The sequence below is a fragment of the Molossus molossus genome, unplaced genomic scaffold, assembly GCF_014108415.1.
Source record: "Molossus molossus isolate mMolMol1 unplaced genomic scaffold, mMolMol1.p scaffold_m16_p_14, whole genome shotgun sequence".
Taxonomy (NCBI): domain Eukaryota; kingdom Metazoa; phylum Chordata; class Mammalia; order Chiroptera; family Molossidae; genus Molossus; species Molossus molossus.
The window spans coordinates 24,163,435-24,175,404 of NW_023425349.1; the positions used below are offsets into that span (position 1 = coordinate 24,163,435).

Genomic DNA, 11,970 nt, shown 5'->3' on the forward strand with positions numbered 1-11,970 from the left:
TTCGAACCCAGAGACTGCCCTGGCCGCGCGGCGACCGGACCTGCGCCCGGTACCCGGAGCCCCGCGCCAAGACAGCCGCCGCCACCGCCGCCGGCGTCAGAGCGGCTCCCGCCCGCCAGCTGCCGGGCTGGCGTCACGGCCTGGCTGGGCCCCGCCTGCGCCCCTCCTTCCCCCCCGCCCCCACGTGCGCCGAGTTTGTTTATTTAGCTGCCTGGCAACGTGCGGGGGGCCGCAGGAGGGAGGGGAAAAGAAAGGGAGGGGCGGGGCCTGGAGGCGCGCTGCCGCAGACAGCCGGTAGGAGGCGGGGGGAAGGGCTGGAGCCAAAGTTATAAGTAAGGAGTGCGCGGCGGCTGCCGGCAGTTCCCCTGCCCGAGAGAACGAGCGCCGCTGCGGGCGCGCGGGGAGCAGAGGCGGTGGCGGGCGGCGGCGGCACCGGGAGCCGCCAAGTGCCCCTCCCCGCCCCTCCGGCCCCCCACCCACCTACCCGCCTGCGGCCAGCGCCCATGGCCGCGCGCGCCTCGCGCAGCCCCCCGGACTCCGCGCCTAGTGCCGCCGCCCAGTCCGCAGATCCGCGCCACCGCGGCCAGTCTCACCTGGCGGCGCCGCCCGCCCGCCACCCCGGCCACAGCCACAGCTCTCACGGCAACAGCGACAGCGGCGGGGGACGCTGCTGAGTCGAAGACAGCAGCCCGGCCACCGGACCTACTTACTCGCCTTGTTGATTGTCTATTTTTATAAGAGTTTACGACTTTTTAAGAACTTTTGTATACAAAAAAACTTTTTTAAAAAACAGGCATCTCCCAGTTATATTTAATCCAAAGAAGAAGGATCTCGGGCAATTTGGGGTTTTGGTTTTGGCTTCGTTTCTAAGTTTTCTTCCTCTTCGTTGACTTTGGGGTTCGGGTATCCCCACTGCTTCGGACTCCCGAGGACCTTCTGGGCCCCACATTAATGAGGTAGGTGCAGAGCAGAGCGAAGGGAGGGGGTGAGGGCTGGTGGGACAAGTCGGAGTGGTAATCAAGAGTGGGGACCTGACTCCTGCCTCCGTGTGTGCCCCACCCGGCCCACAGGCAGCCACCTGGCGAGTCTGACATGGCTGTCAGCGACGCACTGCTCCCGTCCTTCTCCACGTTCGCGTCCGGCCCGGCGGGAAGGGAGAAGACACTGCGTCCAGCAGGTGCCCCGAATAACGTGAGTGTTGCCCCGGGCCATGGGGAGCGTCCAGTGGGCTTCCGTGGGTAGGTTGGGGACGAGCGGAGCCCTAGTGTCACCGAGAATCACCGGGCCAGGGGGAAGAGTGGACACTACGCGGGTTCCGCAGCCTTCCCGGGATGGCTTCCGCGCCCTTGGCTCAGCTGTACGTGCGTGTGGTCTGGAAGCTGCGGAGCCGCCGGCGGCGCACACCGGGTCCACACACGTCTCCTAGCGCGCAGGCGGCAGGGCGGACGCGAGGGCCACCGGGCGGGAGGTGGTTGTGTCCACAGACACTGGCTGGGCCTGAGAGAGCTTGGCGCGTAGGCGTCCCCGTGGCGAGGGCACACCGGGAGAACCTCCGTGTCCCAATTCCGGGGACGGCGGGAGCGTCCCCTGGATCTGGCGGGGGAGGGACCCGGGCTGGCGAGCCGCAGGGCTCGCTCACACGCAATCGGGCCGAGACAACATAACACTCTCCGTCTGGACGTACAGCCTCTCCTCGTACCCCGGTGTGGGTCGAGATTGCAGCATTGGCACCGGAGTTCCCGGGAGCTGCCTGCCCGCCCCCCCCCCCCCATGCCTGGGCGGTGTAGGCACGCCGGGTCTGCCAGTATGTCGGTTGGCAGCTGGAGACCACCACTGACGGACTCTCTCCCGCCCTGTCCCCACAGCGCTGGCGGGAGGAGCTCTCCCACATGAAGCGACTTCCTCCTCTGCTTCCCGGCCGCCAGTACGATCTGGCGGCGGCAACTGTGGCCACCGACCTGGAGAGCGGCGGAGTTGGTGCGGCTTGCGGCAGCAACCCGGCACTCCTACCACGGAGAGAACCGGAGGAGTTCAACGATCTCCTGGACCTGGACTTTATCCTCTCCAATTCGCTGTCCCATCAGGAGTCAGTGGGCGCCACCGTGTCCTCCTCTGCATCAGCTTCATCCTCGTCCTCCCCTTCCAGCAGCGGTCCTGCCAGTGCGCCTTCCACCTGCAGCTTCAGCTATCCGATCCGGCCAGGGGTCGATCCGGGTGTGGCATCCGGCAGCACCGGTGGCGGTCTTCTCTATGGCCGGGAGTCTGCGCCCCCTCCCACAGCTCCTTTCAACCTGGCGGATATCAATGACGTGAGCCCCTCGGGCGGCTTCGTGGCCGAACTTCTTCGGCCGGAATTGGACCCAGTGTACATTCCGCCGCAGCAGCAGCCGCCGCCAGGTGGCGGGCTGATGGGCAAGTTTGTGTTGAAGGCGTCACTGAGTGCCCCTGGCAGTGAGTACGGCAGCCCATCGGTCATCAGTGTTAGCAAAGGCAGCCCAAACGGCAGCCATACGGTGGTGGTGGCGCCCTACAGCGGCGGGCCGCCGCGCATGTGCCCTAAGATCAAGCAGGAGGCGGTCTCCTCGTGCACTGTCGGTCGGCCCCTGGAGGCCCACTTGGGCACTGGACCCCCTCTCAGCAATGGTCACCGGCCACCAGCGCATGATTTCCCCCTGGGGCGGCAGCTCCCCAACAGGACTACCCCAACCCTGGGTGCCGAGGAACTGCTGAGCAGCAGGGACTGTCATCCTGCCCTGCCGCTAGCCCCGGGCTTCCATCCCCACCCGGGGCCCAACTACCCACCCTTCCTGCCCGAACAGATGCAGCCGCAGGTTCCACCACTCCATTACCAAGGTCAGTCCTGGGGATTCATAGTGTGGGCTGGGGAGTCCTGCGTGTGCCGGCCCTCTGGGGCCAACGGGATGATGCTGATCCCACCTTCTTCACCCCTAGAGCTCATGCCACCCGGGTCCTGCATGCCGGAGGAGCCCAAACCTAAGAGGGGGAGAAGGTCGTGGCCCCGGAAAAGGACAGCCACTCACACTTGTGATTATGCGGGTTGCGGCAAAACCTACACGAAGAGTTCTCATCTCAAGGCACACCTGCGAACCCACACAGGTAGGAGGGCAGAAGTGGCAGAAAGGAGAGGGAGGGGTGGTGTCCAGCCCCACCCAATAACTATGACCTCCCTTGGGATGTGGGGTGCAGTCTATCTCCTCCATCTCCTGGATCACGGGAGAGAGCAGCAAACGGCGCCTACTTTTTTGCCCAGGAGCCTTTTGCTTGATGGGATGGTATCAGTGCTTGAATGTGCAGTTTTTGTCAGGCCTTTGAAAGGCAGGGAGATTCCAGGCTGAATGTGGGCCTCTCCTAGCTTAAGCAAAGCATTGCCCTTGTAATCAAGAAATTATACTTTGCAGTGAAAAAGCTTGATGGCGTTTTTAATCCATTTTAACCTTCTAGATAATTTTCATTGGCTGTTCCCTTCAAGATTCACCCTTTCTATTTTTGGTTCTAGTCTTAATAATTAGTTTATACTTGAATTCAAGAATTTAATGGTTCTGATTGCTGAGATCCTGGTTTAGGATTGTCACTGCAGAGAACTTCTATGTCAGTGTAAGTAGGTATACAAGGTGACGCAGGTGTAGCATTCAACAAAGTAACAGAAATGTGGGTACAAAAAAAGTAGCCCCTGTGGCTTTTTAGACCCAATTTAGTGGGATTAGGATATTGTTACTTGGCGTGGGCTAGCAGAGACACACTAGCAGACATAATTTCCAAATTCATTTCTACCACTGTGATATCTTGACTCCAAAGAATGAAAATGTTAGCAATATTAGAAGTGTAGATTTAGGTGGCATTTGTGTGCTTTCACATCTCAACTAATCTAATGCCTCCTAAAAGAAGAAAGGAGAGCGAAAGAATATACATAAATATTCTTACTTATGGATGTGAAATGTAATATGGCCTTAAGTGGTATAAGGACATTCCTAGATCCTATCAGAGTGGGATACTTGCGGAGTTAGTTTTAATATTTGGGCTCCAGTTTTTTAAATGGCCAGTTCTTAATTTTTTATTTTTATTTTTTTTTTGTATCTTTGTTTTTATTATTGAGGGAAAATTCACATAACATAAAATGAGACACTAACCTTTAATTAAGTACATTCATAATGTTCATTTATAACTTCTATCTAGTTCCAAGACATTTCACTACCGCAGAGTAAACCTCAAAGGAATTAAGCAGTTACTCCCATTCCTTCCCATCCTCCCGCTGCCCCCCAGCCCCTAGCAACCACTAATCTGCTTTCTGTTTCGATGGATTTATCTATTCTGGATTATGTCTTCTTGGATAATTGACCCCCTTATCATTATGTAATACTCCTCTTTATCCATGATAATTACCCTTGTTCTGAAGTCTACTTTTTCTGAAATTAAAAAGCAACTCCAGCTTTCTTTTAACTAGTGTTAGCATGGTATATGTTTCTTCAGCCCTTTATTTGTGTTTTTTGTTTTTTAAAAAATCTCATTTTTTAAATTGAATTTATTGGGATGACATTGGTTAATAAAATATAGATTTCAGGCATGCCGTTCTATAATACATTGTATATAGTCTTTCTAAAAATTTTTTTTGCCTTTATTGATTTTAGAGAGAGAGGAAGGGAGAGGGAGAGAGATAAAAAACATCGATGAGAGAGAACATCGATTGGACGCCTCCTGCATGCCCCCATTGTGGATTTGGCCCACAACCTGGGCATGTGCCCTGACCAGGAATCGAACTGGCGACCTCTTGGTGCATGGGTCGATGCTCAACCACTGAGCCACACTGGCCGGGCATGTATATATTCTTTAGCAATGGCTTCAACGGCTTTATTTTCCTGTTACAGGTGAGAAACCTTACCACTGTGACTGGGATGGCTGTGGGTGGAAGTTTGCCCGCTCAGATGAACTGACCAGGCACTACCGAAAACACACCGGGCACCGCCCCTTCCAGTGCCAGAAGTGCGACCGGGCATTCTCCAGGTCGGACCACCTCGCCTTACACATGAAGAGGCACTTTTAAATCCCCAAACAGTGGATGTGACCCACACTGCCAGAAGAGAATTCAGTATTTTTTCCCTTTCACACTGTCTTCCCGATGAGGGGAGGAGCCCAGCTGGAAATCACTACAATCATGGTCAAGTTCCCAAAAGTCAACTTGTGAATGGATAATCAGGAGACAGGAGAAAGCCTAAAGACTTAATCAAAGAACAGATGGGGTCTGTGACTGGATCTTCTATCATTCCAATTCTAAACCCAACTTGAATATACCTGGACTTACAAAACGCCAAGGGGGTGACTGGAAGCTGTGGATATCAGGGTATAAATTAGATCCGTGAGTTGGGGGGGTGGGGGAGGGAAGACCAGAATTCCCTTGAATTGTGTTTTGATGCAATATACGTATAAAGATCACCTTGTATTCTCTTTGCCTTCTAAAAGCCATTATTATGATATTAGAAGAAGAGGAAGAAATTCAGGTACAGAAAATGTGTTTTAATAGCCTAAACGATGGTGCTTGGTGAGTCTTGGTTCTAAAGGTACCAAATGAGGAAGCCAAAGTTCTCAAACTGCTGCATACTTTGACAAGGAAAATCTATTTTTGTCTTCCGATCTACATGTATGACCTAAGTCAGGTAAATATGCCTGGTTTACTTTAACATTTTTATGCAGACAGTCTGTTATGCACTGTGGTTTCAAATGTGCAATAATTTGTACAATGGTTTATTCCCAAGTATGCCTTAAGCAGAACAAATGTTTTTTCTATATAGTTCCTTGCCTTAATAAATATGTAATATAAATTTAAGCAAACTTCTATTTTGTATATTTGTAAACTACAAAGTAAAATGAACATTTTGTGGAGTTTGTATTTTGCATACTCAAGGTGAGAATTAAGTTTTAAATAAACCTATAATATTTTATCTGAACACTGTTTTTTGTTTTGTTTTTGCCCCTGAAAAAGTGTGTAACAGAAATACCAGTTTAAATACAGTGGGTAGGGCATGTGAAAAGCATACTAAAAAGCCAGTTTTATCTCAACAGATTAAAAGAAGACTTTAATAGGCTACTTAGTTTTACAAAGTACAGTCAATGTGGTAGGGCTAAAAGCTCTAAGGTTTTTGGAGAGCACAGAATTCAATATATCTATTTCTGGTTGCTCTTTCCAATGTACATAAAAGTACATGAAAAGCAGTTTGCTTACCTGAGTGTGAATTTCCAGGTAGAAACAGCTCAATCAATCATTTTTCAATTTGCTCAGTTGAATATGAAAGTATTTATAGAATAAACACACATTCCAACGTCACATTTTAAAAGTTCCTTATGGTTTCTCTTTAAAAATTAAATGAAAATGTAAAAATCTTCTGTCTCTTGGAGACCTGGCCTTGCCTTCAGAACCATTTGTGTAACAAAGGAAACTTCCACAGCAGAGAACCCTAAGAACGCAGATCCACAGTGCCCTCCTGAGGATTAAAGGATTCATTTATGCTCAGTATGTGTTACAGAAGTAATATCTGTAGCCATAACCCTAAAGAGGTCAGAATCAAAGTTTCTAGTAGATTGTTTTCAAACCTCACCACTCCTCTGAGGATGGCTAGCCCTATTGTTTCAACAGACCGAAACCAAAGGATTACAAATTTTTCAAAATCCCCAAACTAAGTGTAAAGTAAAATTCAGTCAGTTTTTAAATAGTGTTTTTGTAAGCTTATTTCTGAAGTTATTAAAGCTTACAACAGTATTCGGACTTTTGGGAGGTGGGTCCCTAATGAGTCTGAAGTTCATCTGTGGCAGTTGCAAAAAAGGAAAAAGCATTTGTGACATTTGTTGACACTATATATTTGTGATAGTGATGTGGGTGACTAATTAACATTGTCAAGTAGACGGAAGCTGACTGGCATTTTCTTTAAACTGCTTATTAACCACCCATTATATCTAGTGTCCCGAAGTGTTCACACTGTGGGTGCATTTTATAAAGGGAATAAAAAATAGCAATCCCTAGGAGGTGGACCAGCAGAAAGTATTTCCCTTGGCTTTCTAAGAGTCCGGCATAGCAGGGAAACATGGCTTGTGTCTTGGCTTAAAAGAAAACAGGTGCAGCAATAGGATGGAATTTTATGTGGCCAAGAACATATTCAAAGCATACTTAATGACATGGAAAAATGCTCATGGTATGTTAAGTGGAAAAAGCAGGATATAAGACTATAAACAGTATGATTCCAATTGTATGAGTTTAAATGTGTGGCATTGAAGGAGAGAGAAGCAATAGAAAAGGAGAAACACTGGACTGAAATGTCAAACTATGAATACTGCCCCGGCCCGGTGGCTCAATTGGTTGAGCATCCTCCCTTGAACCCAAAGGTTTCGGGTTCAATTCCCAGTCAGGGCACATGCCTCAGTGGTAGTTTCAATCTCTGGTCGGGGCACATATGGAAGGCAATCAATCGATGTTTCTCACATCAGTGTTTCTTTCTCACTCCCTTTCTCTAAGATCAATGAAAACATATGCTTGGATGAAGATGAAATTTTAAAAATATGAATACTAGTTTTCTCAGTTTAAACTTTCTATAATCTTCAAGTACTCCAAAGAAAGTATTTAAAATGGAGAAACTTTTTTTTTTTTTTTAAGAATGCAGGTCCAAGTTTTAGGCTTTAATTTTCAAAGGTCAATGAAAGCTATTTCTACAAGTCTACATTCAAAGGCATTTTCTTCTTAATTAAATTGTGATTGTTGCCCTTGTAACCTGCTCTGGCCCGTGGTGGCTGTATGAGTGTTCACTAGAGGGTTGTTGTCATTGTCATATTTGCTGAGCGCCTATTATCACAAATGGAAGAGACATTCATAAAATATCAAGACATTTGCAATTTATTCAAATTTTTCTGATATCATAGGGACATATCACTTGCATTAATTTTAACCTGAAAAAAAGCTTAAATGTTTAAAATGAATGAAGAACCCCAGTCCGGCAGCTCAGTTGGTTAGAGCATCGCTCTGATACACCAACTTTGCAGATTTGATTCCCAGTCAAGGCACATACAAGAATCAACCAATGAATGCATAAATAAACAACAAATCCATGTTTCTCTCCCTCTCTCTCTCAAATTAATACATAAGTTTTTTTTTAATTTTTAAATAAAAATAAAATAAATGAGGAAGATTTTCCAAAAATGTAACAGGACAAAACTATTCAACATGCCCAGGTAGCTAAAACTATTTAGTACCTATCAGTTCTGAGCTCCAGGTGTACTGTCATTACTGCATTACAGAGCTGCTTATACTGTATAATAAAGAGTACCTAACAATTGAGATGCCTGCTTATTACATTTTCCTTATAAGATTTAATTTTATATGTCCTAGATTTTAACTTGCGCGCGCGCACAAAGGATTAACAATAGTGTTTTCTGTGCATCAACAGGCTTTCCGTCAATCTCTTTTCCAGAAAGATATTCTTTCTGCCTGAAAAACTGTTTGACTCTAACAGTCCTGTTTTGGTTTGTTAAAACAGGAACTGTCGCCCTGGCCAGTTTGGCTCAGCGGTTAGAGCGTCGGCCTGCGGTCCGGAGAGACCCGGGTTCGGTTCCCGCTAAGGGCACGTACTTCGGTTGCAGTTTGTCCCCGGCCCTGGTTGGTCGTGCGGGTGGCAGCCACTCGATGTGTCCCTTCACGTCGATGTTTCTCTCTCTGTCTCCCTTCCTCTCTCTCCCTCCCACTCAATCTGTACAAAAAATGGAAAAATATCCTCGGGTGAGGATAAAAAATAAAATAAAACAGGAACTGTCACCATCTTAAGTATGATGGTCAGGAGAATAATTCGTTTCAAAAACTGTTCCGTGTTACAAGATCTATATATTAACCATTGTCACTCCAATAAATGTAATAAAAAAATTTTTTAAAGATTGTTCCAAATTTTAGAAACATGCAATGTTATTTCACATTTGGAGATTAACAATTTTTACATATAATTTTTTTACATATTAGAAAGTCCAAGTAAGACCATCCTTATGCTATGAAACAAGTCCACAGAAAAGTATTGAAACAAGCAGGGATGTACCTGTTGTACTTTGATATATGGGAGTATCTAAATTTAGCTGCCTATGTCAGCCACCTGTTCTATTATATGTGGCTTCTAAAGCTTCATTCAGCACAACACTGCACATAATAAGTGAATTTCAGTCCATATTTCCTCTCTTTCTACCCCTCCCCCCTTCTCTCTCCCTTGTACACCCATAGACCCCATCCAGTCCTACACAGACCTTTTTTATTTTACATATTCTATTATCATCTTATTTATGTATTTTATTTCATATAGTTATTTTATTTTTTCATATGTTAGCACCTTCTAGAGGCCACTGCACAGTGACTTGCTTTTCTAGTGCTAAACTAATCTACATCCAATTCCTAAAGTTTGTTTATGAAACTGTCATTGTTCACGTGCAGTCATTCAGTAATATTTTATATAAAACCACCAAGAACTCTGCATAATGAATGCTGTGGAACAATGTTCTATCTGTGAAATCGCCAAGGACCTCATTACAATCAGCAGGTCCTTTTTTTTTTTTTTTTTCCTTCACATTAAGTGAAACTAAAATGAACGTTGCAAACAAACACCTTTTGGAAGCCTTTCCCTTAAGCAGGATAGGAGTGTAAATGTCTCACCATCTCCTGAAAAACTAATAAATTCTTAAGTCCTTAGGAAGTGCCTAAAGCTTCAATGCCCTGGTCACAGTCAAAACATAGGGAAAACCAACCACTAAACTAGCAGAAAGACAGAAGTCTTTCAGGTTGGTATCCGCTACCGTCGCCAGATAACTCAGTTAGGGAGAGGAGGGCTCGGGGTAGGAATTATCAACCAAATTGCTTGTGTGGAATCATGCACATTGCGAGTTTATCTTTTTTATTGTTTTCCACGATGCCGTTGATATAATTACTCTTTCGAACCGCTTCGGTTTTCTCGGCAACCTAGATGAGTCAGCATGTTGCAACCAGCCCTCCCAAGTGTCCTTCTCCACTTGTTTTTAAAGGAAAAGGAGGAAATAAATAGAAATCTAAGTTAATAACAACTACAAAAAGTAAATGAATACTTCCAGGGCCCCTTTGACATTTACAATTAACAAACCATTTTTCACTGATATGACACAATAATTATAACGATACCCAAGACTGTAGGACTATTTGCTGTCCTTCCAAGTCTATGTTGGATATTATTATCTAAACAGAGACAAGTAAAGTAGTTCTTTATGGAGAGAAAGATTAGATAGATAGATAGATAGATAGATAGATAGATAGATAGATAGATAGATAAAGTCTCAGGTAGAGTTTTGACAACCTAAAATCAATTAGGGGGAACCATCAAATCTGTCCAGTCCAGGGTATCTGGGGCTGGGAGGTTGAGTGGAGTTTTAATACCTATGCTCACCTATAATACTTGACCCTATAGTAACTGGCACTGAATCAACATATTACTGAATGGCAGCCAGATCGCCATGACACCAAGCTAATGCATTCAGATGAGATACTTGCACACCCACCTAAAAGCTAAAATGCGTAAATAACTATACTGAGAAATTGAAGGAACTCTGGACACATTCAATGAAAGCCAGGAAGATAAATGAATCTTTGTAAACCACAAAACAGAGCTTCTTAGACATGATAAATGGAAGCTGCTGTTTTCATCAAGGACAGGAACGTCTCTTGTCAGATTCTAGTCATTCTACATAACTCTGTGAGGTCTATGAAGCATTTACAGTCTCCAGTACCTCAATTCATCCTCACAATGAAAGATAAGGGTGGGATTTCCCTCTCCTATCCCCATTTTATTTATTTATTTAAATTTTCTCTATTGATTTTAGAGAGAGAGGAAAGGAGAGGGAGAGAGAGATGGAAACATCAATGAGAGAGAACATCGATTGGCTGCCTCCTGCATGCCTCACACAGGGGGTTTGGCCCACAACCCGGGCATGTGTCCTGACTGGGAATCAAACCGGCGACCTCTTGGTGCCTGGGTCGATGCTCAAGCACTGAGCCACGCCAGCTGGGCTCCCATCCCCATTTTACAGATGACCTAACTGAGGTTCCCTTTACAGGTTAGTATTTTTGCTTTTGTTTCTCATCTTGTTGACACACTCAAAGTGTTTTTCTTCTAATACTTTTGTCTTCAGTGTGCTGGGCAGGTAGGGCTCCAGGCAAAATAAATACAACCCAATTCAGAAGGATTTGCTACTATCCACGTTCTCCCAGTAAACCTGTTTAAGAGTCAAAAGACCCAGACTTTCTGTCTCCCAGTCTGTGTGCTATTACCTTTTCAAGGCAGACTGACAGGGAAGCCCGAGTTTCCTCCAGATTCTTCTTGAGCTAGTCACTCTGTCACACACTGATCTACACTTTCAGTTTGATGTGGAAGAAAAACTACTGTTTCAGTCCTCTCCTCTGGCTGAGCGCACGTTCTCCAGGTCAAACAGATCTGGTCAAGCCCCTCCCCGACTTCTCCACAGTCCCCAGTGCCTAATGGATTAAGGTTCAGCATGAACCCGGCTGGTGTGGCTCAGTGGTTGAGTGTCGACCCATGCACTAAAAGGTCGCCAGTTTGATTCCCAGTCATGGCACATGCCCAGGTTGTGGGCCTGATCCCCAGTGGGAGGCGTGCAGGAGGCAGCCAATCGATATTCTCTCTCATTGATGTTTCCACACTCTCTTCCTCTCTCTAAAATCAATTAAAAAAAATTTTTTTTGAAAGACTCAACATGGTCACTCCTCCAATTGTGGCCTCCAGCTACTTGTCCCTTATCTTCTCCTTAAGTATCTAACCCTTCCTTAAATGGACAGGCCATGCTAAGCTACTCTTGACCCCCAGCACACCGTGTCTGTTTCAACCTTTGAGATTTTGCTTCCAGATGTTGGTCTCTGCTATTTCTGGAAGGACCCATATTCCTCTGGCAAGCTTC

The 11,970-nt window shown here is 46.2% G+C and overlaps 1 protein-coding gene across 2 annotated transcripts; it reads left to right on the forward strand.

Moving 5' to 3' along the window:
• The first annotated feature begins 355 nt into the window (after positions 1-355).
• KLF4 (Kruppel like factor 4) lies at positions 356-5,957 on the forward strand. Of its 2 annotated transcripts, XM_036262004.1 has the most exons (5): positions 356-956; positions 1,071-1,191; positions 1,866-2,853; positions 2,953-3,117; positions 4,884-5,957. In XM_036262004.1, the coding sequence occupies exons 1-5, from the start codon at positions 952-954 to the stop codon at positions 5,057-5,059; spliced, it is 1,455 nt and encodes a 484-aa protein (XP_036117897.1). In that variant the 5' UTR covers positions 356-951; the 3' UTR covers positions 5,060-5,957. The 2 variants fall into 2 exon arrangements, with proteins under 2 accessions (XP_036117897.1, XP_036117895.1); XM_036262002.1 differs by having other exon boundaries at positions 1,866-3,117; positions 4,884-5,955.
• Positions 5,958-11,970: the final 6,013 nt, after the last annotated feature.

What these genes read in the sequence shown, in the direction of transcription:
- KLF4 (XM_036262002.1), top strand. An exon ending in CAGCAGGTGCCCCGAATAAC is followed by an intron (nt 1,192 to 1,865) that starts GTGAGTGTTGCC and finishes CTGTCCCCACAG; the next exon opens with CGCTGGCGGGAGGAGCTCTC. An exon ending in ACACCTGCGAACCCACACAG is followed by an intron (nt 3,118 to 4,883) that starts GTAGGAGGGCAG and finishes TTCCTGTTACAG; the next exon opens with GTGAGAAACCTTACCACTGT.